Source organism: Pelophylax lessonae (assembly GCF_965119305.1).
Source record: "Pelophylax lessonae genome assembly, chromosome: 3".
Lineage (NCBI taxonomy): Eukaryota > Metazoa > Chordata > Amphibia > Anura > Ranidae > Pelophylax > Pelophylax lessonae.
In genome coordinates, this window is record NC_138770.1 from 177,661,064 (window position 1) to 177,687,882 (window position 26,819).

At 46.0% G+C, this 26,819-nt stretch overlaps 1 protein-coding gene across 1 annotated transcript in view; it reads left to right on the top strand.

Moving 5' to 3' along the window:
* RYK (receptor like tyrosine kinase) overlaps positions 1-19,852 on the top strand; it is a 424,049-nt gene extending 404,197 nt beyond the window's left edge. The window contains exons 14-15 of the mRNA XM_082248811.1: positions 17,396-17,532; positions 19,058-19,852. Coding sequence (XP_082104937.1) covers positions 17,396-17,532; positions 19,058-19,169 — 249 coding nt within the window. The 3' untranslated portion in view covers positions 19,170-19,852. The remainder of the gene's footprint in view (positions 1-17,395; positions 17,533-19,057) is intronic.
* The last annotated feature ends 6,967 nt before the right edge of the window (positions 19,853-26,819 follow it).

The window sequence follows — 26,819 nt, forward strand, 5'->3', positions numbered from 1 at the left end:
GTGAAGAAGAATGGGAGAGTTTTTTTTTACATTTTCATTCAACAGGTTATCATAATTGTGAGTTTCTTCCTTCTGAAATTACAGTGCATTTTTATTTCTGCTGATTTTTAACATAATGACAAATCATTGACAATATTACTTTATTCTAGCATAGTATTTTCATGTTACAAGTGAATGTTGACCATAAACTACAGTTCCTCATTGCAAGATTTTAGTAGGAAAGTAAACTTGTAGGCACGAGGTGCATGTTTTCTGATACAGAGAATGATTTATAGCATAGAGCTGATACTACTCCAATACACACCAAAGCTTGCGGTTTTTGGCCCATTCAGCAAATGCAAGCCATTTGTAGAGTCTGCGGTGTGTCATGGAGTTCTCTCTGCTTAAAGAGGTATTCAACCCAAAAGCAAAATATTTATATTGCTGCATTTGTTTTCTTTTGGTTTTCCTTATTTTCACCTGCTGATCCAGTCATTAAGTCTGTTGTTTTTCAACAGAGCAAGCTGTTTTGCAGGTGCAGCAGTTTCAGGGTTTAAACCATTTACTACTGACAGAGGTGCTTACAATGACCAGCTTTTATATATGTAAAACCTTTATTCCAAAATGAAAAAAAGTTTGCTATAACAGCTTAAAGCAGTAGTAAACTGCATCTTTTGTTAAGCACATTATGAAATGCTTACCTTAGATCATGGGTGTCCAACCTTTTGGCTTCTCTGGGCCACATTGAGTGTAGAGAAATTTTCTCGGTCCGCATATAAAATATATACTATAATTAAGATATACAAGTAATAAAATGCAGCTGCACCCTTCCCGTGCCGCCACGCCCCCGCACTAATTTAACACAACTAGAGGATAAACAAATGGAATAAAATCAGTATACAGAGGTTTACTTCTTCTGAGCGATAGTAAAGGAACACTCTGCCAGGGCTTCCATCTTCACTTGGTCTTCCTTCCCGGTTCGAGTGCTCTGGCCTTCCGATTGGCCAAGCCGCGATGACGTCACTCCCGCACATGTGTATCTGCGGCACGGAGCTCTGCTGCCCCTTCAGAGCACGTGCATTGGTGACATAGCCAGCTGCATGCAGTGTGAATATCGCCCAAACAGTGCAAGTTTAGGAGATATTCACTGTACCTACAGGTAAGCTTAATAATAGGCTTAGCTACCTGTAGGTACAAGTGAAATAAAAAAAAGGTTTTACTACCACTTTAATAGCGCTAGCTGGAATTCAGCTTTAATTTGTTTGTTAGTGAATTTTCTAGTGTATCTTAATCTGCTACTACGTCAAACATTCACCTCCCACTAGATTAACCACCTCAATACTGGGCACTTAAACCCCCTTCCTTCCCAGACCAATTTTCAGCTTTTAGCGCTGTTGCAATTTGAATGACAATTGTGCGGTCATGCAACACTGTACCTAAACCAAATTTGTGTCATTTTTTCCCCACAAATAGAGCTTTCTTTTGGTGGTATTTGATCACCGTCAGGTTTTTTCTTTTTTGGTGCACAAATAAAAAAAGACTGAAAAGTTTGAAAAAAAAAAAAAAGTTTTTTTGTTTAGGTTATAAAATTTTGTAAATAGATATGTTTTTTCCTGCACTGATGAGCACTGATGCCGCACTGACAGGCACTGATGAGGAGACACTGATGAGGAGACACTGATGGGGTGGCACTGATGGGGTGGCACTGATGGGGTGGCACTGATGGGGTGGCACTGATGGGGTGGCACTGATAGGCAGCACTGATGGGCACTGATATGTGGCACTGATATGTGGCACTGATAGATAGCACTGATATGCAGCATTGGTGGGCACTGATAGGCAGCGCTGATGGGCACTGATAGGCAGCGCTGATGGGCACTGATAGGCAGCGCTGATGGGCACTGATGGGCACTGATAGGCAGCTCTGATGGGCACTGATAGGCAGCGCTGATGGGCACTGATAGGCAGCGCTGATGAGCACTGATAGGCAGCGCTGATGGGCACTGATAGGCAGCGCTGATGGGCACTGATAGGCAGCGCTGATGGGCACTGATAGGCGGCGCTGATGGGCACTGATAGGCGGCACTGATAGGCAGCGCTGATGGGCACTGATAGGCAGCGCTGATGGGCACTGATAGGCAGCGCTGATGGGCACTGATGGGCACTGATAGGCAGCACTGATGGGCACTGATAGGCAGCGCTGATGGGCACTGATAGGCAGCGCTGATGGGCACTGATAGGCAGCGCTGATGGGCACTGATAGGCAGCGCTGATGGGCACTGATAGGCAGCGCTGATGGGCACTGATAGGCAGCGCTGATGGGCACTGATAGGCGGCACTGTTGGGCGGCAATGATCGGCACTGATCGGCACTGATAGGTGGCACTGATCGGCACTGATAGGTGGCACTGATCGGCACTGATAGGTGGCACTGATCGGCACTGATAGGTGGCACTGATCGGCACTGATGGGGGGCACTGATGGGCACTGATAGGCGGCACTGGTGGGCAGTAATGGGCACTGGTGGGCGGCACTGATAGATGGCAATAACGGCACTGGTGGGCAGCACTGATAGATGGCATTGGTGGGCAACACTGATAGAGAGGGGACTGGGGGGCTCTCTGAGCCCTGCTTGCCATCCCTGGTGGCCATGGTGGGCATCCCTGGTGGTCATGGGTGGGCATCCCTGGTGGCTTAGTGGCACCCCTCCCCCCCCCAAGGCTGTACTGGTAATCAATCATCTGATTACCAGCACAGACCCCCCCCCCTGTGATCAGTGAGTAATTAGAAATACTCACTGATCACCCCAGCAGCAGCACCGATCCTCTTCTCTTCTCCTCACTGACAGGATCTGTCAGGAGGAGAAGAGATCGAAGCCGTTACAACGGCTCTATTTACATTACATGACGGCTGTGATTGGACACAGCCGTCATGTGATCAGGAGGGCCAATCACAGGGCCCTCCTGTCGAATGATATTGCTCTGTGTCCGAGGGACACAGGCACATCGAGATCGTGCCGCTGCGCGTGCCCACGGTGGCGCGATCTCTCTCCTTCTGAAGGACGTTCCGGAACGTCCATTCATAAGGACGAGACTCCCACCCGGCCGTATATGTACAATGGCCCGGGTGGGAGGTGGTTAATATTGCTGCTGTCCATAAGTGTCTATTGCTCTTTCATCCAGAGCAGGGGCACTCTAATACAGGTGGTGTGTTATCTGTCAGATCACCAGGTGAAATCAGAGGGAAAAAAAGCCTAAACACCCTAATGCAGGCACCACATCGAATGATTTGTAAAAAGCAATATAATACGTTTGTTTTTGGTTTAATACTGCTTTAACTTTACAGAGGAGACTCTAGGATTAGAGTTTTTTTCTTGTGTTCATGAAAGACTGATTCAGAGTCCAATACACATTTGTAAAGCACAGCAGTGCGTATAATTTTTTTTAAATGGATCCCTTCGTTTCCTAATGTATGTTTTCACTTACTGGTGTATTATTACATTTTCTGCATTTTTACCTTTCCCAAGCATGGGACACTGTAGCGAGCCATTTTTCTCTTTTTTCTTTTTACAGTAAAGATTATTTGTTGTTTCTTCTTTGTTTTTACTTGCTTGTTTAAATAGTAGTAGCGCAGGTTGTACCTCCTAGATAAAACAGAAGCGTCCACTGGGGCACCCTGCAGAGGCTTGCTAAATGCACTTCTCCAACAACATAAACAGAAAAAAAAACTTACATCATGAAGTATTGCTCGCTAATGAGCTAGGTTTTCTTCCTTTGTGTAGTTTATAAAAACTAGTTTCCTAATGTGAACATTAACCAGAATTGAGCAATCTTCCCATCACACGGAAGCTTGAAGGGTGATTTGTAGTGGGTTTTTTTCTTCACTCTTTTATGTAGACCTACGTAAAGCTTAAGCTTTACTTGTAGCAAGATCCTGCTTCCCAATATGGGCATGTTGATGAAACTGAATAACATAGCTGATGCCCACTCTTCCTATATACATACAGAAACTGAATAACCCCTTACTGGAAACTATACTTCACCTTGTCTGTATTGTTAACTTTCACTCTACTCTGGAGCATGATGTGTGCTTGTTTGGACAAAGAACAAACGCCTTAGCCTGGAAAATATTTCATTCACTGCTGAGAACGTCCCATAGCCTTAAATCGATCACTAGAAGAGATTTTATGGCCATCATTCTGGTAAATGATGGGAAGCTTTGTAATGTGTACGTGAAATTACTATTCCCTAAAACCAGCCTGAAAGCGATGACGTTTTCCCTGGGCCCCTGAGAAAGCTACAGTAGCTAGAGGTTACCACCAGAATTTCTTGGTCTGCCTTATTGCTGCAGCCATCACTAAGCCAAATAATTGTATCCTGCTTTCCTAACTTATTGTACTGTAGAGGTAAAGGCAATACTTTTTCATTTTGGATATAGTACTGCAGGGTTTTTTTTTTTTGCTGTCTGTGTCCTATTGCAGCAATTTCTTTCATTCATTGAGGGGGACAGCTCCTGATATTAACTGTTGGTTTATGCTGCCTCCTACAGGAGTAAGACACTAGGCAGAAAAAAAAGGCTGGCTTCGCCTATGGGCAGTCCCAGGGGATGAACTCCCTCTCTGCTATAGGTACTCAGTTTTTTTTCTGCCTAGTCAGGAGTAAGGACCTAGTTCCTTGCTGGCAATTGTTTCTTTTTAGATAGAAATTTTCTCCTGTGTGTTTTTTTTTTTTTTTTTTTTTCCTGTGAGATCTACAATCAACTGCCAGACTGGGCGACGGGCTGGATAATCTAGATCCAGTGGCCATCCCAGTCTGGCCAGCGAGCACATGCAGACCTCCGCGCCGTGCTTGGTCGGCTGCGACATAGCCCCACCGGACAGGGCTGACCGCCGAGTTAAATGCCTCGCGAGGTCGCAGCGTTCCTCCTGGCTGACAGCCCCCCATTTAGGAGGTTCTGTCTAGAGCAGTGCCCGTCTGGTTCCTGGTATGGAGAGTAGCTATCCCCCCCCCCCTCCTTTCCACCTGGAGGGTTTTAAGGTGGACGTGGGCCCCTCCTTGGGACGGCTGGACCCCTAGGTTGCCCTCCTTATCAGGCACTCCCTTCCTCTGTCCTCCCATCCTACCCCCCCCCACTCCACTTATGGTGGGGCTATATGGGTGTTCTGGTCCACCTCCCAGGGTGGGGACGGGGGGTGCACCGGCTATGATCGGCTATGCGGGGGGGGTTGTATATGGTGGGGGTTCCTGTCCTGCCTGGGCCTGTCCTTTAAAGCCTAAGGATCTCTCCTGGGAGCCGCGTGGTGCCGACATTTTGTTGTAGTCTGTGTGCTCAATGCACGGCAGCCATGTTTGTGTAGTCCAGTGGCCATTTTGTGGTGGTTGGCAATTGAAAATAGAGGCGGCCATGACTGGAGCCCTGTGGGCAGCATTTTTGGTGGAAGAAACCCCTCCTCATTCCCTGGTTCTGACTCCTGTATCTTTTTACCTCTTCATCGCCGCACGTGGAGTGCAGATTATCCTGGTGGCTGCAGGTGCCTGTTTCTGCTGGGTTGGGAGTCTGGTGGGGTCCTCTCCCTCTCTGCTGAGGATTGCTTAATGCTTTGTGCCTGGTGACCGGGTGGTTCTGCCAGCACGCTGGAAGTAGACCCTCTGGTGACCCATGGAGTCCTTGGTCCCCACCTTATCCCCTCTCTGAGACTGTGGGGCCCTCCTGGTCCCAACCATCAATCAATGCACTGACGGTGGTCCTGGGGTCCTTTCTGTCCTGGGTGGAGGTGGTTTTCGGGCAACGGACTCCTGAATCTGATTCGGCTGTCGCAGACGTGGGTCTTCCTGCTGTGTCTGCGAGGTGAGGATGATTCCTTTATACCTGCAACCGCGCACGAAAAGCCGCTGGTGGAAGCACTGATTGTATCTGTGTGTGAGACCTTAAAAATGGAGGACGCAGCTGTGACGGAGGCGCAGGTTCCCTTTGGCACTCACCAGCCATTCAGAGCGGCAAAGGTGTTTCCTTTCCCGCCTATTTCGACAGAATTGTCGCTAAAGAGTGGGGATGACCAAAGTATCCCCTTGGGATCCCTAAGCGATTTGCTAGGCGGTGCCCCTATGGGGAGTCCCTTCTTAGCAAGTGGACTGTTCAACCGGTGGGGGACCCTCCAGCTTATCATATTGAACAAGACAACCATGATTTCAGTTGAAGAGTCCCTGGCCTTTAAGGATCCGGCTGACAGGAAGGCAGAAGCTGTGGCCCACAATATGTACACTCTGGCTGGTTCGGCACTGAGGCCGGTGTTAACCATTGCCCTGGTGTCGCACACTCTGACTGAGGGAGAACAGCTCCCCCCTGCCTTTTCTGAGCTGGCAGACAAGCTGTTCCAGGGACTGCAGTTTCTGTGATCCCTCTTTGGATACGGCTCCCTTAGTGGCTCGGCTCTCCGTTTCGGCAGTGGTCCTTCAGCGTGTTTTTTGGCTCAAATGCTGGTCTGCGTACCAGACTTCGAAAAAGGCCTTGACTGATCTTCCCTTTAAAGGAGATTGCTTGTTTGGATGACTTCATTAAAGGTCTCACAGGGGGAAAGAGTACCTTTCTTCCGCAGGCTACTAAGGCAAGGACCCTCTTCGTAAACGTAGGCCCTCCTTCCCGGCTCATAAGAAGTTTTTTCGTCCCTCAGGGTTGACTGACAAGGGCTTGAAGCCTTTCAGGGCTCCCTCTGGAGGATCAAAATGATCCTGGTCTGGCAAGCCGAGAGCCGACTTTTCCAGACCCGTGGACTTCCCTGGTACAAGACAAGTGGGTCCACAAAGTCATACGGTCCAGCTACAAAGTCAAGTTTCGCTTGACTTTGACTTTTTGACTTTTTGTTCCCCGGGAAGGTTCTTTTCTTCCAACTTGCGCCTGTCCCCAGACAGCTTACAGGGTCTGTTTGGAGTGGTACAAGACCTGTTACTTCAAGGGTTGATTGTCCCGGTTCCGACTTCGGAACGTTTTCAAGGTTTTTACTCAAACCTGTTTACAGTTCCCAGGAAGGAAGGCAAGGTGTGTCCAAGCCTGGACCTCAAGGCCCTGAACTGCTTTGTGCGGGTGCATAAGTTCAGGAAGGAGTCCATTCACACAGTGATGGCATCACTGCATCAGGGGTATTTTCTTGCCTCTATAGATATCAAGAACGCTTACCTTCACATTCCAATATGTGTCAGTCACCAGTGCTTCCTCCACTTTGCCTTTGGAGCGGAGCATTATCCGTTTGTGGCATTACCCTTTGGTCTCGCATCTGCCTCTTGGTTTTTCACAAAAGTGTTTGCCCTGGTGCTAGCGTTGTTACGCCAACGGGGATCACAGTACTGGGCTACTTGGATGACCTCATTCTGCAAGCGGAGTCTTCTACTACTCTGGTGGAAAACCTAGAAATCACCATACAAACTCTGAGGGAGTTTGGCTGGATTCTGAATTTTCAGAAGTCTGCTCTGGTTCCGTCCACAAAGCTGCACAATCTGACTCTGGACTCTGCCTTAGCCTGAGTGCTCCTTCCTCTGGACAAGCTCCAGAGATTTCAGGCTGCAACTTGTCTCCTGCTGTCCAGCAGATGGTCATCCCTCCGGACTTGCATGCAGGTGCTGGGCCTGATGGTGTCTAGCTTTGAGGCAGTTCTATTTGCACAGTTCCATACGAGTTCCCTGCAAAGAGAGATTCTGGGCAAATGGGACAAGAATTTGCAGTCTCTGGACAATCGGATCCGGCTGAGCCAGGGATCAAAGGAGTCCCTTATATAGTTGTAGGAAAAGAAATAGCCGCACATCCAGGGATTCCAATAGGTTTCAAATACCTTTATTTCCAAAAAGTTGCAAGTGATGACACCAAAGACACCAGCATGAAGTCTCGTAGACGCGTTTCACACATACATCTTGTGCTTAATCATTACAATGACTGTAGCTGACTATAAATCGTAAATAGACTGCCCCAATGAAAACAGGTGTACCGGGGGCTGTAACGATCAGCAGTTGTGCACAACTCAATCACCTAGCCTCAGCCCCAAAGGGCATCTCAGTGGTGATTTAAATATAAAAATCAAGCTGAAGGTCCAGCCCATCGTGTATATCGTGAACTCACCCATACACACAAAGACCTGGACAAACAATCACATAGAAAAAACGTTAAAAAAACATGTAAAAAATACCAATGAAAATCATTGGAAAAAATGTGAATACATACAACGTAACAAACCGAGAAGAAAAATGACTATAACAAATTTAACAAATGTAAGAACCTTTGTTTAGTATGTGTATGTACCTGTATGTCGGTATACACCCACCACTGAGATGCCCTTTGGGGCTGAGGCTAGGTGATTAATTGAGTTGTGCACAACTGCTGATCGTTACCGCCCCCGGTACACCTGTTTTCATTGGGGCGGTCTATTTAAGATCTATAGTCAGCTACAGTCATTGTAATGATTAAGCACAAGATGTATGTGTGAAACGCGTCTACGAGACTTCATGCTGGTGTCTTTGGTGTCATCACTTGCAACTTTTTGGAAATAAAGGTATTTGAAACCCATTGGAATCCCTGGATGTGCGGCTATTTCTTTTCCTACAAGTGTTCCCACGGAGGCGGGCCGGGGCCAGCACTCTATTGGATATCCTATCTCCTGGCAATCACCACACACTATACACCTGGAGCAGTGTCTTTCCTTTCTTCAGTCGCTGATATGGTGGCTTTGTTCTCCAGCGATTTGGCTGGGCAAATCCTTCCTCCCCTTGTATTGGTCAGTGGTTATCATGGATGCCAGCCTGTCCAGGGGAGGCGTCCTCTGCAAAAATTCTGTTCAGGGACTCTGGACACTGGAAAAGTCCAGACTACCGAGCAATCAGACTGCCTGGACCATTGGTCGGATCGTCTGCAGGGATGTCCAGTGCGCATTCAATCAGACAATGCCACGGCCGCAGCTAATGTCAATCACCCGGGGGGCACAAGAAGCGTCCTGGGGGTAGTCAGCATTCTAAGGTGGGCAGAACGGTTTGTTCCAGCCCTCTCCGCCGTACACATTCCTGGGGTGGAAAACTGGCAGGCAGATTTACTCAGTCGGCAGGAGTTGGACGAAGGGGAGTGGTCCCTTCATTCGGAGGGGGGGTTTCATCAGTTGGTGTCTTGGCTCAACAGAAAGGTGCAGAGGTTTGTGGTTCGGTCACGGGATCCTCTGTCAGATGCCACAGACGTGCTGGTGGCCCCGTGGGGTCAGTATCGTCTGATTTACGCCTTCCCTCCTCTCAAGCTTCTGCCAAGACTTTTACGCAGGATCGAGGCAGAAGGTATTCCAGTCATCTTGATGGCTCCGGACTGGTTTAGAACGCCGATCTGGTGCGGTTGGTGGCCGACGTTCCTTGGAAGCTTCCTCTCAGGGAAGATCTGCTGTCCCAAGGACGAATCTTCCATCCTGCTTTACAATGGCTCACTTTGATGGCTTGGCTGTTGAACACCAGGTGCTGATGGATAGAGGTTTGTCTGCCTCTGTGATTCCAATTCTACTTCTAGGAAGATCCTCCATCATACGTGGAAGTCGTACACCGCATGGTGTGAATCTCTTGAGGTTCATCCTTGCTCTTTCTCGGTGGCTCGGATCTTGACCTTCCTTCAATGGAGGTATGAGCAGAAACCGTCCTTGAGTACTATCAAGGGTCAGGTGTCGGCCTTAGCAGTCTTCTTTCAACGGCCCTTGGCCACACTCTCTCTGGTGCGTACTTTTCTTCAGGTAGTTAGACACTTCCCCCCCCCCCCCCCCCTGTGCAATCTCCGTTGCCGCCTTGGGACCTCAAATTGTTGCTCTGTCCTTCAGAAGCCTCCTTTTGAGAATCTTCTGTCTCACAGTGGCCTTCTTGGTGGCTATCACTTCTGCGCGCAGGATGTCAAAGTTGGCGGCGTTATCCTGTCGTCCACCTTGGTGGTTCAGAGATGAGGTGGTTTTCTCCAGTCGTCTGTCCAGGACAGCACAGGAGATAAAGGCTCCACCTCCGGAGACAGGAAACACACAGGATCAGGTGAATAAAGGGGCGGACACCCACCGTCTTCCCCAGTCTTTTGTGTTTCCTCCCCGGAGCAGGAGGCAGGTGGGGGCCCCCGGTGGCCGGCGCATCTCCTCCTGGATCCCGGGGAGGGCTATGTCCACTACCCGCAATGATGTGGAATCCTTCTTCACCGTCGGCTTCCGCATACAGGGCAGTGGGGAGCGTGCGCAGGCCTTGAGTTCCGGCCTTTGGAGCGCATCGGAGGAGGGTGGGGTTTCCGGCGCATCACTTCCAGTTCCGGCTCTCACAGCGGTGATGACGCCGGAGCTATGGCAGTTTATTCAAACTGCTGAAACCGCTTCAAGTCTGCGAGGCTTCCCTGTGCAGAACGCAACGGCAGGATGTTACAGGAGGAATAGGCCTCTCTCATAGAGACTGCAGGACACAGCGGTGGTGGCGCCATCCCAGCTCAGGTAGGTGTCACAGGGATAGGCTATGTACTAGGCTTGGAGAGGGGGGTGTGTACAGGGGCCCCTCAGAATGCTGTGGATCACCCTGTTTGTTTTTGTTTTTTCTCCCCCCCCCCCCCCTCAAAGCTGAGACTGAGCTAGAGAGCCTAGGAACTCTGGCTTAGGTTCTCTGGCAGGGGGAGGGGGTGGCTGTTGAAGATTATCCCCCTCCTTGTTTTTTCTGTTTTAAAGGTCTTACTGTTTTCCTTTTTTCCCCCTCTTCTCATCTTTAGGCTCAGCCCAAAGACACAGAGAAAACGGCAGGGAGGAAAAGATGCCCAGCCTGTGCCGCTAAGTTTAAGGAGGGCTGGAGTCAACCCCTTTGTAAACCCTGCATAGACAAATTAGTCTATAAGGAGTCAACAGGGGGATGCAAGGATTTAATCGCAGGAGTCCAGAAGGAAATGAAAGCGATTAAATCTATGCTGTCTAACATAGAGACCCCCAAACAGCCAGCAGAAGCCCCCCTAGTTTCAGCCCCAGAGGAGGGTCGAGAAACCGAGGCAGAGGATTCAGATTCCCTTGAAGAGCTTGGTGAGGCAGCTTCTTCCAGGGAGGTCCTTGAGTTAGGGACTAAGTCGCCTAGATATGTTATAACTAGAGGAGGTTGATGCTTTACTAGGAGTGATTTATGAGACCTTAGAAATTAAAGAAGATCAGGTCTCTCTGTCCCTACATAACAAAGATGTACCAAACCCTAAAAGAAACTGTCTAGGGTTTTTCCGGTACATGGTACTTTGTCAGACTCCATTAAAAAGAAGTGGGTGGAACCTGAAAACAAGCTGTTTTTCCCAAAAAGCTTAAAAAGGAGGTTCCCCTTTGACGAGGATCGCTCTTGCATCTGGAACAAGGTTCCAAAACTGGATGCGGCCTTCTCACAATGCGCCAAGTCTACAGACCTGGCCTTTGAGGACATGGGTGTCCTTAAAGAGCCCATGGACAAGAGAATAGAGATTCTCCTCAAAAGGTCATGGGAGGCAGTTATGGCTAACCTAAAGCCAGCTATGGCCAAAACAGTGGTGGCCAGAAATTTGGAGGTTTGGCTGGACCAACTTAAAGCCCATCTGGAAGGAGGAACTTCCCGTAAAGAGATTCTGGATTCCCTACCTATGCTGTCAAAAGCGGCCGGGTATATGGCAGACTCTTCGGCAGAATCGGTTAAGTTATCAGCCAGTACTGCAGCCCTGGTGAACTCTTCGCGTAGGGCTTTGTGGTTAAAATCATGGTCAGGGGACTTAGCGTCCAAAATAAAGCTCTGTAGTATTCAGGGGACAGTAACAGGGGACCTCCTGTTCACCCCAGACCTGGAAAAGGTCTTAGACTGAACAACTGATAGGAAGAAAGCTATTCCATCAAAGGTCAAAAAGGCTCCAGAGCGACGTTTTTTTTCGTCCCCAAAGACCACAAGGGCAGGCTTCCAAGATGCCAACCACTAAAACAGTGGGGGAGAGGGCAACAAAAGAAGGGTATTGTCTTTTCCTCTCCTAAAAAAAAATTGTAAACCCCAGTGATCGGGTCCCGGTGAGGGGAAGGTTGGGTCAATTCCTCCCACAGTGGGAAAAATTCACACAAAACGGGTTCATACTGAGGATCATCAGGGAGGGTTATCAGATTCAGTTCCAGGGCACTCCGCCTGCAAGAACATTTCTGACCTCCCCTCCCAGAGATCCCCTAAAGGCGTTGGCACTACTGTCCCAAATTGGCGACCTTATGGACCAGAGGGTTCTCGTTCCAGTGCCCCAAGAAGAAACAAATGTGGGTTTCTACTCGCACATCTTTGTAGTAAAAAAGCCGTCAGGGAAGTTTCGTCTTATCCTGAACCTAAAACCTCTAAACAGATGGGTGACCTACAAGAAATTCCGGATGGAAACCATCTTTACGGTGAAGGCGATGCTCCCCACAAATTGCTTTATGGCTTCCCTGGATCTAAGGGATACCTATCTACATATCCCGATTCACAAGAAGTCTCAAAGTCTTTTGAGAATAGCGATAAGCTGGGGGAGTACTGTTCGCCATCTGCAGTTCAGCGCCCTGCCATTCGGGCTGACTTCTTCTCCCAGGATTTTTACTAAAGTTCTGGCAGAAGCACTGGCTCCCTTAAGACTAAGGAGGATCTCGGTCATTCCTTATCTGGACAACCTTTTATTTTTTGCCCACTCCTTTCCCCATTTGCAGGAAGACTTACGGGTAGCTACTCTATTCTTGGAGGACCTGGGTTGGTTAATCAACCAGGACAAGTCCAACCTGATCCCAACACAAGATTTGTGCTATCTGGGGTACAGGATAAATTCGATAGAGCAAAAAGTTTTCCTCACTCCAGAAAAGGGGGAAAAAGTAAAAGCTACAGCGGTCGCCCTGCAAACCAACCTGTCACTGTCCATCAGGACCGCCATGTCAGGCCTAGGGTTCCTGGCGGCAACGATCCCAGCCGTTACTTGGGCAAGGGCCCACTTTCGGTGTCTCCAGGCCAACATCTTGAGAGTTTGGGACGGGAGACAACAATCCTTGGACAAGACCATCCACCTTTCCCCAAAAGCCAAGCAATCGCTCTGGTGGTGGAGGAAAGAAGAGAACCTCTGTGTGGGCCTTCAGTGGTCCTTCCCAATATCCGTCTGGATAACTACGGACGCCAGTATCTGGGGCTGGGGAGCCTACTGGGATTGAGGATGGCCCAAGGAGCATGGTCCAGGATGGAATCTCTGAAATCAGCAAATTGGAGAGGGCTGCAGGCAATTTGGGAAGCCCTAAAGGTTTTTTCCAAGGACCTGAACGGCCACCATATACAAGTCCTCTCAGACAATGTGATGGCGGTCGCTTATGTCAACAAACTAGGAGGGACACGATGCCCGTCCTTGATGCAGCTGACAGCGAACCTTTTTTTCTTGGGCGGAGGCGAACCTGAGCTCTATTTCCGCAGTCCACCTCAGGGGAGTGGACAACGAGATGGCAGATTTTTTAAGTCGCTATCGGGTGTTGGAATCGGAGTGGTCCCTAAACAGGGAAGTCTTCCAGTTATTGACCCAGAGATGGGGCCTTCCAGACATTGATCTGTTCACCAGCAGAACGAACAACAAAGTCCCAAGGTACTTTTCCTTGGAGAAAGGCGGAGGAGCCATAGGGGTGGATGCCCTGGCTCAGGAAGACGTTTCAGCTGAGTTATGCCTTTTCCCCCATTCAAGATGATTCCTCTTGTTCTAAAGAAATTCATCCAGGAGGATACCTCCCTAATCCTGGTAGTCCCGTTTTGGCCAAACAGGCCTTGGTTTTCATCCCTGTGGCGTCTAGCAGTAGGCCCTCCTCTCATGTTCCCAGGGGCCGATTCAATTGCCAAAAATTCAGAGAATGAAGTTGGCGGCCTGGTATCCGAAGAAGGTCTTTTGAAGTCAAAAGGACTTTCAGATAATGTGATCCGCACAATTCTTTCTAGTAGAAAGGAGGTCACCCAAGGCAATTCATTTTATATATTGGAAAATTTTATGTTCTTGGCTAAATACCGATAACCGGGAGGTCGGTATTCTAGCCATCCTTGAATTTCTGCAGGAAGGGGCAGACAAGGGACTGTCCGTTAGCACCTTAAAGGTGCAAGTAGCGGCATTATCAGTGTTTCTGGAGAAATCCCTGGCTTTAGAACCTTTTAGTGGTGAGGTTCTTCAAGGGATTATCCAGAATGAGACCAGTTCCATTTAGGGTTCTTCCTAAATGGGACTTGTCAATTGTACTGCAGGGTTGGATAAAACTTTTGCAGGACATAGACCTGTCAAAGTATATTACCCTTAAGACAGCCTTTTCTGGTGGCAATTTCTACAGCCAGGCGCATCAGTGAGCTACAGGCACTTTCAGTTAAGGAACCTTTTCTTCAAATTTTTGAAGACGGGTTGGTGGTACGTACAGATCCAGGATTCCTACCTAAAGTGGCTTCCAGGTTCCACAGTGCCAAAGAAATGGTGTTACCTTCCTTCTGTTCCTCCCCTACCAATCCAAAGGAAGCAGAATTTCATGTCAGGGCCTGTGTGTTACACTATCTAGAGTTGTCTAAGAGCTTTAGAAAATCCAATGCTTTATTTGTAGTGCATTCAGGGAAAAATAGGGGGCAGCAAGCTTCAAAGAACACTATTGCCAGGTGGATTAAACAGGCGATAGTGGAAGCCTATAAAAGTTTAGACAAGGAATGCCCTTTTTCTCTGTTGGCTCACTCCACGAGGGCGTTATCTGCCTCTTGGGCGGAGCGAGCAGGGGCGACACCAGAACAAATTTGCAAAGTAGTCACCTGGTCTAGCTTCTCGACATTTATCAAGCACTACAGACTGGACCTTCTCTCTGCGCAGGACCAAGCATTTGGAAGGAAGGTCCTTCAAGCGGTAGTCCCACCCTATATCTTGTAAGTTCTCGTTGATCTCTCCTGTGCTGTCCTGGACAGACGACTGGAGAAAAACCAGAGTTAGACTTACCGGTAACTCTGTTTCTAGGAGTCGTCCAGGACAGCAGGGATTCCCTCCCTATATGCGGTTATAACCATGGGCGAGTGTTTTTGTCTTGTTGCAGATGCCATGTCCGGGGAGTTCTCGGATAAAGACTGGGGAAGACGGTGGGTGTCCGCCCCTTTATTCACCTGATCCTTTGTGTTTCCTGTCTCCGGAGGTGGATCTATGGTCAATGATCTATGGTGATAACAGTTAACATGACAAAGAGAGGGTTAATCTCCCTAACGAGGGCACAGAGGAGTAAAATCCTGACAAGTTTTCGTATACTTCTCCACTCTGTCCAAAGCTTTAGTTATACTTTAAATAAGCAACCACAGAATTTATCAACAACATGTTACCTTTGTTTTTGTTTTTCCTCTGACTTGATCAGTATACTTATGGTTCAAAGTGTATCAAAGCTGAGCTCGACGCAAGAGACAATTACCATTATCACAAGGAAATTAGCAGTGACTTTACAGGTTTTATAAATACAGATCATAATTGATGTTTTCATGACCTGCAATGTAAATTTAGTCAGTATAAGGTTATTATAACTATAGTACCATACCGTGCTTTGTAAGCCTTGCACAACAATACCTATTCTTTTTGTAACCTAGAATGTGAAGCAGATTAGAGACAGAAAAAAAAACAATGCGTTATTCAATTTAAAAAAAAAACTCACATTTAAAACCATTCAAAGCTTATCAACTCTCAAGACTTCTTGAGATACCAAGTCCCCTGTGCCCAGTACATTGCTGAAAAGTCCTGTTTTTATAAGACTTGTGAAATCATAGACTTCCTTCTATTGAAGCAGTACTTAGAGACTAGTTCCCAGCCCAGTGTCCTAATAGTTGACCTGACTGAGGAAAGAATACAAATCTGGGGTCGTGGCTTTTCGGAGTCCCAATCCCTGTGGAGTGCTCCATATTGTTTGGTGAAATGAAGTGTGATTTATGTTTGATGTTTTTTTGGTTTCCATAACTGTAAGTGGAAATTGAGTAAGTTCTGAACTGTGGGTGAGAGCTAGTCAAGAAGGTAAAGGAACAGTCAGTATCCTTTATGTTCAAGTTATGTGTGTAATCAAGTGCTGTTACGTATGTGTTGATCCAGAAATCTGACTTCATTTCAAAGGAATGTGATTTTTTTTTTTTTTTGCACAGCAATTTGTTCAGCTCAATATGTGATTGATTTGCGGTTTTCACAGATTTGGGTCACATGCAGACAAGTGAATAGGATGCGGTGTGTGAAATTGGCTAAACGCCATATCTGGACATTGCCGCATTCTGCATTTAGGGGTAGCATTTCTGGCCAAAGTGAATAGTCGTTTGTATGCAGCTGTAACACAAAGCCCGCATGCAGGGCCAGTCCGAGCCTCAGTAGCACCAGCCATTCTTTTGTGCAAATCCAGCTGCTGGCAGCAGCTAGCCACATGCAAAGTGTACATGGGGTTGAGGTTTCTCCACTGCAAATTCTTCTTAGAAGAATCTAATCTTCTGTCTGAATTAGACCCTTAGCCCCTGGACCAATTTTCCCACACAACTGTTGAGCACACCAAGCAAGCCTGATAATAGACACACTGCAGACTCCACCAGAACACCAGGCATGAGATAGAGGGGTGTTCTTTGATTACTTTATATCCGAATTTCAATTAGTTGTATGGTAGCAGATTGTTTTTTTGTGGAAATTATTTCATTGTTTTTGTTCTGTTGGCACAGTTCTGTTTTTTGTTGTTGCCCACCCTTCTCATTCTCACCCTACTCTGGTGATGTCTCAGGGTTTATGAATATCAAGCCTGTGTCCTGTACTGAATGATTAAGATAAAGGACATAAAGTGCCTGTAAATTCCGTATCTTTATGTACAGCACAGGACACCCTCCCCCCTGTTTCACTTTGAAAATGCTTGATAAAAAAAACAGAGGACTTACAAAGTGGGGAAGGGTTATAGGGGATTCCCAGGGGGCATGTCTTTATAAGCTTTGCCAGTGTCTAACCACTTGAAGGTATCAGCCTATATCCCAGGGACTATGAATACCCAGCTTGTGTACTGTATTGTACTGCACTCCAAGATATGGAGGTTACAGGTCAGTTGAAATGCCTTTTTTCCCCAGTACACGTTTACCTTAAATTTGAAGATGTGACAACCCCCCCCCAGCGGTGTTTCACCATTCTTGCTCTACAAGGGATGTTCTGGCTCAGCTAATACCTCTCTTGCCTTCCAGTCAATCCATCACTGGCTTTTATTGTGCACCTGATAGAAATCCAATTCCTGTTTTTTAATGCTTGGAGTTATTTGATTTTTACCTTCACTACACTTTTATCACTGCTACAGCTTCCAAAAGTCTTACTGGTTTGTTTTTTGTGAAAATGTATGTTTAAATTTTACTATTACCTTTTGCTTGGTAATGTAGAAGTGACACGTTATTGTATGCTAACAATACATGTTTTTTTTGTAGTGGGCATTTGGTGTAACATTGTGGGAGCTGATGACACTGGGCCAGACTCCTTATGTTGACATTGACCCTTTTGAAATGGCTGCTTACCTTAAGGATGGCTACAGAATTGCTCAGCCAATCAACTGTCCTGATGAGCTGTAAGTATAATGCATTTACCTGCTCATAAAACTAGCACATTACTCTCGAAATCACAGTCAACCAAGCAAATGCCAGGTAGTTTTCAAAAGTTTATGCATATGCGGTATGTTAGGGATGCACCAATATGCCTTTTTTAAGACTGATTACGAGTACCAATACTTTTTCTCAAGTACCTGCCTATACCAATTACTGATACCTATTTTTAGTGTCATTTGACAGGTTTTTTTTGACTGATAATAAATTCTTACCATTTCTTTATAATTATGAAGAACTGGAAGCCCTGGTTCACACCAGTACAGCTTTGAAATCGCACTACTTCAGCAAGATTTCGAAGCTGCAAATCAGTGCGATTGGACCTCCAATTTCATTAATTTACCAGAAGTCAATGCAAGTCGCAATGAAATCGCAAAAAGTAGTGCAGGAACCTTTTTCAAAGTCGCTGAGACTTGAAAGTATTAGAGCAATTTGCGCAAGTACTCATGCAAATGCCTAGTGTCGGCACCAATAGCGGTATCAGTGCAACACCAATGTCTGTCTTTCGATAGGTGAACCATTTCGTTTTAGGGGGTGGATTTTATTCTATTTGGACTGATGCAAATTATGTAATGCAAGAAGCAGTAACCCATTTACTGTATTTTCTGGCGTATAAGACTACTTTTGAACCTCAAAAATTCCCCAAAAATGGGGGGTCGTCTTATACGCCGAGTATAATATCTCCGAGGTAACCTAAGTATAAGTATTACCGGTAGATGAAAATTAGGGGGGTCGTCTTATACGCCGGAAAATACGGTAGGTGCTAAGCATCTGACCAGTGTTCACAGATAACCACTTTTTTGGTTGAAAATGTAATCTTTATTTGCATAAAAGATATACAAAAAACAATACTTTTGTCGGGGTACATTCTCCCCTGTACTGCGACGCAGCGCATAAATACACTACATTACAATACATTTCCGGTCATACTAATAAATACATTCAATCACATACATTCATTCTGTGGTATGTTGCCCGATGTGTTGTGCGGAGTAAGGATACCCCGTGCCATCACATCATGCATGACGCCGCAATACCCCTAAAGCATGAAACTAAAAACATTGTCTATACGTGCATTGCTCAAACTATATCAATATAATATAACGTTTCAAAAAAGCAACAGGTGTGATGGGGGGGTGGGAGAGTGGGGTAAAGGGAGGGGAATGAAATCACAGGCCCGAAGCTTTATTGAATGGACAAAGACACACAAGGGAGAGTGGGGGAAGGGGAAATCTTCAGACCTCCTCTTCCTCCATGAGTTCCATCAGGTTATAGTCTCTGAGCAGACTGTGAACCAGTCTGCGACAGTCCTCAATGGACATCCTCTCCCGCTGGTGGATAAGGCGCTTTCTGGCGCACCATAAAGCGTCCTTAAAGCAACACAACACCCGCCAGGCGTTGTCAATGCACTGGTTGACCCCACTGTTGTAATGATTATTATGACTTTAATGGCTGCAGCTCTAACCTTTTGAAATCTCTGTCGCCGCGCAGGTTTGCAGTTATGGCATGTTGTTGGGCTCTCGATCCAGAAGAAAGACCTAAGTTTCAACAGCTGGTACAATGTCTAACTGAATTCCACTCAGCACTTGGTGCCTATGTCTGAGATCAGCCTGACGCTCATTGGAAATATCACACAGCATGGACTAGACGGACATCCTCCATCTGTATAAAGCTCTCACAGCACAGTGCCTTAGGATCATATGTTAACCTTCAGTTTTAAACCTTTCCCTGTAAGATACTTTTATATCCAGTATTTTTTAGCTATTAGGTTTTGTTTTTTCCTGGAACTTGTCAGGAGTAAACACTACACCATAAAACACAATATAGCTTTTGTTCCAGGAGCAGAACACTATCATTTTTTTTTTTTTTTTTTTTTTTTTCAACAAGGGACATTCTTGATGCTATACAGACATTTGTATTTTATAAATAATGGACTTTTTAAACTATCTCCTTTGTTACTTTTTTAATATATAGGACTGTCTATTTTTTTTTTTTATATTTGTTCTGTTTTGATGTCTTTAAGATGCATTGTTCCTTTGTAAAAGGGTGAAAAGATAAGTTATAACACTTGACAATGCCTCGTCATGTATACTTATTTACATTTTGTGACGCAGCAGTTCACTTTGTACAGAAAAGTTATATTTTCATGTTCTGCTCTCACAGCGTTGCTTTTTCAGACACAAGGTACACTCTGCTTCTACAAAGACCTGAAATAAGTCTGTGGTCTTTGTAACCTCAATTTGGATATGGTACATTCTGGTTAGCATGTATGCTTGATCAGTTATTTTCTGTTATTTCATTTATGAAGTGCAGACACTAAATATTGTTTATTGCTCTCAAAGACTGACAGACCTGTCTGATGATTATGGGAGCAGAATTTTTTATTTTTTTTTTTGTGTTGCTAACACTGTACAGCTATTGGGTTTGTACAGCTGGAACCACAGTGGTGGTGCACTTTTATAGTGAGGTCCCGGTCATTGAAAATGTGGTAGTGAACAATCCCGATCCAAAATTCAGCCATGCTAATTGGAAACTGGGTGAAATATACAGTAAAATACAGTTTCTGCAGCATACTGTCAGCTTGCCTCAAAGTTGCATTGCTTCTATTCAGGTTTCCTTGCAGTGCATCCATTAATGTGGTCTCTTAATCCTTGTACACACTACCTGTTTGTTTTTTTCGTTCAACCCAGCTCATATCAGAGCCGCTGTACTAACAAATTGATGTTAGTACAGCGATCTCCCCTGCTGAGCTATTGTGTTCTAACAGGGGGAAAGCACTGAACACTCCGGTCAGTGCTTTCATCCATTGCCTGAAAGCGCTGATCAGAAAGGCGGTTGTCTGCTGGTTTTCTAGTATGCGCTTCCAACAGAAGCCAGCCCAGCTCATGTATGTGTGTGTGTATATATATATATATATATATATATATATATATATATATACAGTAAAACCTTGGATTGTGTGCATAATTTGTTCCGGAAACATGCTTGAAATCCAAAGCACTCTTATATCAAAGCGAATTTCCCCATAAGAAATAATGGAAACTCAGATGATTTGTTCCACAACCATTTATTCATAAGTCCTTCAGTTTATAGTCCATATAAAAAGATTATAGCATTGTGATAGGTTGTGTAACCATAAAATGTCCATCCACAAATAGCCGCTTCCACAAGGGGATTAGAAGCAAAATCCAGCAGGAGCTACAGAGTATCAAAGAGAAGAGAGGCGCCTCTAAGTGTAGCAATATGGTTCCATTTAATGAAGGTACAACATTTAGTAACTCACATGGTTAATGAATAAAACAAGCACATCTAAGTATGCAGGCATCCGGGGTAAAGCTGTCCACATAGACTATCTTCTGCCCCGCCAGCTGCCAGTCTGTAATCCTAACCGGAAAGACCAACCTGCATTAAAGCGATCTGAAAGCAAGGGGCAGCATGGAAGGAATGACATAGATGGTGGTGCGGAAGATGGTCTATGTGGACAGCTTTACCCCGAATGCCTGAATCTTTAGATGTCTGTTCCAATCATCAACCATGTGAGTTGCTAAATGTTTTACCTTCATTAAATTTAGCCATATTGCTACACACTTAGAGGCTCCTCTCTTCTCTTTTATACTCAGCTATGACTTGAGGCTACTTGTATATCAAGTCAAAATGTATTTGAAAATTTTGCTTGTCTTGCAAAGCGCTCTTAAACCAAGTTACTCTCAAACCAAGGTTTCACTGTGTGTGTGTATGTATGTATATGTATGTATGTATATATATATATATATATATATATATATATATATATAGGCCAAATTCAATAAAAACCTGCCGATGTCGCCCGGCATTCAACTCGTGTGTACTAGGCTTTAGGCTGGATACTGATTAATTTGAATGCAGTGCGCATAGTAATGCGCACATTTAGGTATAAATGGGCCCATAGACTTTCCCTTTTATCTTTCACACTGAACTGCTGTACAAAGATTTGAACCAGTCACATTTTCTTGATATGCATTTTCATACAGGAACAGCAAGAGTGTTGCTGCCTCAAAACCTACAAGTGTAAATAGGCCCTTAAACAAAGCCTTAAGACCGCATTCACATTGATCCAACAAGTTGCGGTCCGTCACGCTCCCATTGTGTAGTACAGGAGCCGTTCTAATAGGAGCGACACAAGTCGCTCTGACTTAGAAAAAGGGTCCTGTACTACTTCGGGGCGACCTGGAGGCGACTTGCATAGACATTTTTTATGAAGTCCGTGCAAGTCGCGCTGCACGCGACTTCGCAGGTCGCCCCCTAAGTCGGAGCGACGTAGTGTGAACCGGCACTTAGAGAAATATGGAAGTTGCTATTGGTGAACAACTTTCTAGAAATGCAGTTTACCTGGCTGTTGACCCTGATGAAAAATTTAGATTTTTACATTTTTTGGGGTGAATGTTATATAGCAAAAGTTTTTTTTTTTTTTTTTTTTTTTTTTTCTACAATTGTCCCGAATCGCAAAAAATGGCCTGGTCATTGAGGGGGAAAATCTTCCGGTCCAGAAGGGAAGTTCAAAGTTCACCTTTGGAACATGTTACAATTTACACCTGTATTTAGGGTATGGTTGTCCAACCTGCGGCCCTTTCAGCTGTGTGTTGCCTCCATCAGGCCTCTGCCTTTAAGAGTCATACTTGTAACTGTCAGCCTTGCAATGCCATTGGACTTTCCTTACAATGCCTCATGGGTCCTTTAGTTCCACAACACCTGGGGGGGGCACAGGTTGGACACCCATGATTTAGCATATAACATGTAATTTGTTCCAGCGATCTGGGAATTGGGAAACTACAAGCCCCGTCTTCCCCCACCGCAGATGGACTTGTAGTTCTCAATGAACTGGGAGGGCACTAGTGAGTCTGCTGACAGCTTCCACCAGCTTTCTAAAAGCCCCTTTGGAAGTACAAGCAGAAAGCTGAAAGACGTGTCTGCTGGAGCCTGACATTGCACACCCACTGATCCAGCGCAATGCTTTGTGGGCTCCTGGGCTATATATATATATATATATATATATATATATATATATATGTTCATTTGTTTCTGCAAAAAGATGTGCATATATATATTTTCCTGTATGATCACAAATCCTTTAAGTGTAATTGTAAATTTTCACATCGCCGCTGCCCCTTATTGAATATGCCTATAAATATCACTTAGGAGTTAAATGATGAATGACTTCATAAAGTAAAATTGCTTCTATTATTTATCAATATCTTCATCTTGCTAAGATGAAAGGTAACCCCCATTATATTATGACACTCTTAAAAACATTTTGACAAAATTGTCCTGTGTCTTAAATCGTGGGTATAAAGTTGTACAATTGATTTTGTTTTCATCCAGTGGTACATGAAACCATCCTCCAAATAAAAGTACCAAATCAGCTGCCAACCAATTACTCAGCATAATTCATGAAAGGCTTTCAATCCAATTTTTCCAGTGTTATGTTGAATTTAAGATTCTGAACATTAGTGTGTGGGAAAGATATACATTTCATGGGACCGTGTATATATTTTAAATAAAAATCTTTTTACAAAACCCGTCTGGTTCATATTACACTCAGGGATGTGCTTTGTTCAGATTTCATGTCTGAGGTTTGCAACCACTGTAATGCAGCTCCTCCCCTTGGCTAAGGAGCGTGCCAGCATGAAGCGTCTTCCTATGGGGGCACAGAGAAAAGGCAGAGCCGACAACACTGGCGAGGAACCAGAGAAAAGGAAGATCACAGCTGCTCTGTGAAAAACTATTTCACAGAGCATGTAAGTATGTTTGTAAACCCTTTTTCTCTATTGTTCATTGAGACGCAGCTCCATATTCTTCTTGACTATTGGGTTATGCTGCCCCCTGCAGGAGTAGGACAGTAGGCAGAAAAAAATCTTTACCGCGCCTATGGGACAGTCCCTGCATGCATACACCCACACACTCTGCTATAGGATTCAGTTTAATGCCTAGTTTAGGAGTAGGACCTAGTTCCCAGCTGGGACTTCGGTCTTAGCTTGTCTTTTTAAGGGAACCTTTGTTAAAAAGTTTATTTTTTAGCTTATGGAAAATTTTGGGCAGTTTTGGGACTTTACATGAGACACTGGCGAGCACTGCACAGCGTCTCCATCCCTGTATATAACAGAACTGAAGAGAAAAAGGGGATTAAAGGAGGTGTGTGTGTGTGGGTAAGTATAGCAAACTAAGGGCTGGCTGGTTTCCACACAGTCTGCTGACAAACCAAATAAACCTGTCTAACATAATAGGTTAAAAACAGGGGTTTAGTTAACACACATTTGCAAACGCATGTATAAGCTGCAGGCCACTCCAAGGCACCCTGTGTATTTTGCAGTCCTAAACACTATAAATGTGTGTTAACTAAACCCCTGTTTTTAACCTATTATGTTAGACAGGTTTATTTGGTTTGTCAGCAGACTGGTGGGTAAGTATAGCAAACTAAAGGCCCGTACACACGTACCGATTGTCGGCCGTAAATATTTGGCCAACGTCCGATCGGCCGATTGTCGGCTTGTTAGAATGATGCTTCCGACAACCGACTGCGACTTTTCGGCCGAACAAAATCTGGTGTGCAGGTATAAAATTTTTGTAGGCCAACAAAGAACGGCCGATTGTTCGTCAGTAAGTACAGATTTCGGCCGACAAAAAGCAGATGAGCAAGACTGGGCATGCTCAGAGAAGAAAAAACACACGGAAAGTTAACCATCACTTCTGCAGTCGGTTGTTGTTGGCCGACAAAATTCGTGTGCAGTCTTTAGCACTTTTAAACCTACACGACAGCACCGGACAAAAGACTGCCTAACGGTCGGCCGACAATCGGTGCGTGTGTACGGGGCTTAAAGGCTGGCTGGTTTCCACACACACACCTCCTTTAATCCCCTTTTTCTCTTCAGTTCTGTTATATACAGGGATGGAGACGCTGTGCAGTGCTTGCCGATGTCTCATGTAAAGTCCCAAAACTGCCCAAAATGTTCCATGTTGTCAGGGATGGAGACGCTTGCTTTACAGGCTAGTGTTTCATCTAAAGTCCCAATTTGCCTTTACCATCTATATTATTGGGATGGGGGTGTGCTTTTTCCAGCTGGTCATTTTTTAGTTTGCACCCTATGGCTTCCACATAGCCATTTGTTTTTCAATAACAGTCATGGCTGGGAGCAGGTTGCGGGAGGATTGGGCCACCTCCAAGCTCACCTGTTTCCCATCCATCCATTAGCATTCATGTACTCCCATGTTTGGAGACATTCAGTAGACACTCAGTTTGAGTAGTGTTAGGTAGTGTTTAGGTATGCAGAATACACAGGGTGCCTTGGAGTGGCCTGCAGCTTATACATAAAAACCCCTGTTTTTAACCTATTATGTTAGACAGGTTTATTTGGTTTGTCAGCAGACTGGTGGGTAAGTATAGCAAACTAAGGGCTGGCTGGTTTCCACACACACACACCTCCTTTTAATCCCCTTTTTCTCTTCAGCTCTTTTTTTTTTAGCTTATGTTCCTGTGAGAACTGCAATCAACAGCCGGACTCGGTTTTGGACTGGCTATTCTAGATCCTTAGGGTCGCCCGGCCAGCGAGCGTGTGCAGGTTCCAGCGTTAGGCCTCGCCACGACAGAGCCTCAATGGATGAAGGCTGGCCCGCAAGTGAAACACCTCCCTGGGACGCACTCGGCCTGAGTCGCAGCGTACCCCTTGGCCGTCAGCACCCCTACCCCAAGTGGAGAGGTAGGCTGTCTGGAGTGGCACCCACCCGCTGTCATTGGCATGGCGAGTAGTAAAAATTCCCCCCATAGCTCTGGTGGTCCCGGAGCAGTCGTGGACCCTTCCCTGGCAAGGGCAGACCCTTGGGTACCCCTCACTTCCCCCTGGCCTTTCGGTATGCACCAGACTCCCCCCCCAAGGCCTCCCTCCCCACCATCACAAAGGTCCCTACCTCAGTCAGCGACGGGGGTCCTCAGGAGTTGGACGCGCCGAGGCTGATATAGCGGATCCGCTTGGGGGTTAATTCTGGTGGGGGTCCCTGCCGGGGACCCGTCAATGCCATTAATCATTTGGACCCCTCAGGGGGTCCTGGAGACCGCATGGCGTGCCGTGGGGGCCGCCATTTTGCTGTAGAATCGTTTAGCATCATTTTGCAAAATTTCCCATTGAATTGCATGGGCGCCCATGTTTTTGTGGTTTCCCCATAAGAATGCATTGGGCGGCCATTTTCTCGGAGTCCGCGATCGCTGGACAGCAGGGAGCTGCTAGGCCCTTTACTCTAGTGAATGACCCATGTACTTCCTCTTCCTGTGAAGATTTTTCTACACAGCACAACAATCTTGTTCTCCATATCGATTGGTGGTATGTCTGTTGGGGTCCTTCTAGGTCTTCCTCACTCAGTGCTAGTGGCTGGGACTTGTAGTACTGCTGGTGCAGCCAGTTTTTTTGCAGTTTTCTTAAAGTGACACTGCGTTATTCCAGGGTTCATATGGAGTCCCAGGAACAAATTACACCTACAGATCCCCACCTTGCGGTTGCGGGGGCAACCCCTGTCTGCCTTAACGGCAGTTTTGGAAATCTTGGTGTCAAAGGTGGACTTGGTTTTAAAAGAAATGCCTCTAGTAAAAAGTGTCCTATGCCCTCTCCTGTATCCCCAGGTTCTGAGGTAAATATGGCCGCCGCGGACGCATGCCACCCTGAGGGATCTGCATCATCGCACTCAGATGGCGAGGACAATTTATACTCATCTGTAGTCGTGCGGGAAAGCACGCTGGTGGAGGCAATTATAGTGTCAGTGCGGGAAACTCTAAAAATGGTGGATTATTCTGCAGCAACAGGGACGCAGGTGTCTTTTGGCACTCGCAAATCCCAGAAGTCGGGCAAGGTTTTTCCTTGTCCGAACTTTGACACAATTGTCAATGAACAGGGGGGGCGCATCAAACAGATGTTAGTGATGCTGAAGCTGGACCATCCGGTTTCCAGACTGAACAAATCTACTGTGGTCCCAATGGAGAAGTCTCCAGTTTTTACAGACCCCGTGGATCAACCGAGTCTCCTTCCCGTCACTTACACATGATAGCGGGCTTAGTACTTAAACAGATCTTCGTGATCACTCTGGTGTCCTAGACCATAAGTAATGGGTTAAGTTACTGAAAAGTGACCTAGAAATAGAACAGCTCTCGCCGGGCCTGACAGAGCTACCAGACCAAATGGTCCAAGCCCTACTATTTATATGTGATGCGCTGCTAGATGTGGCCCCCCCTTGT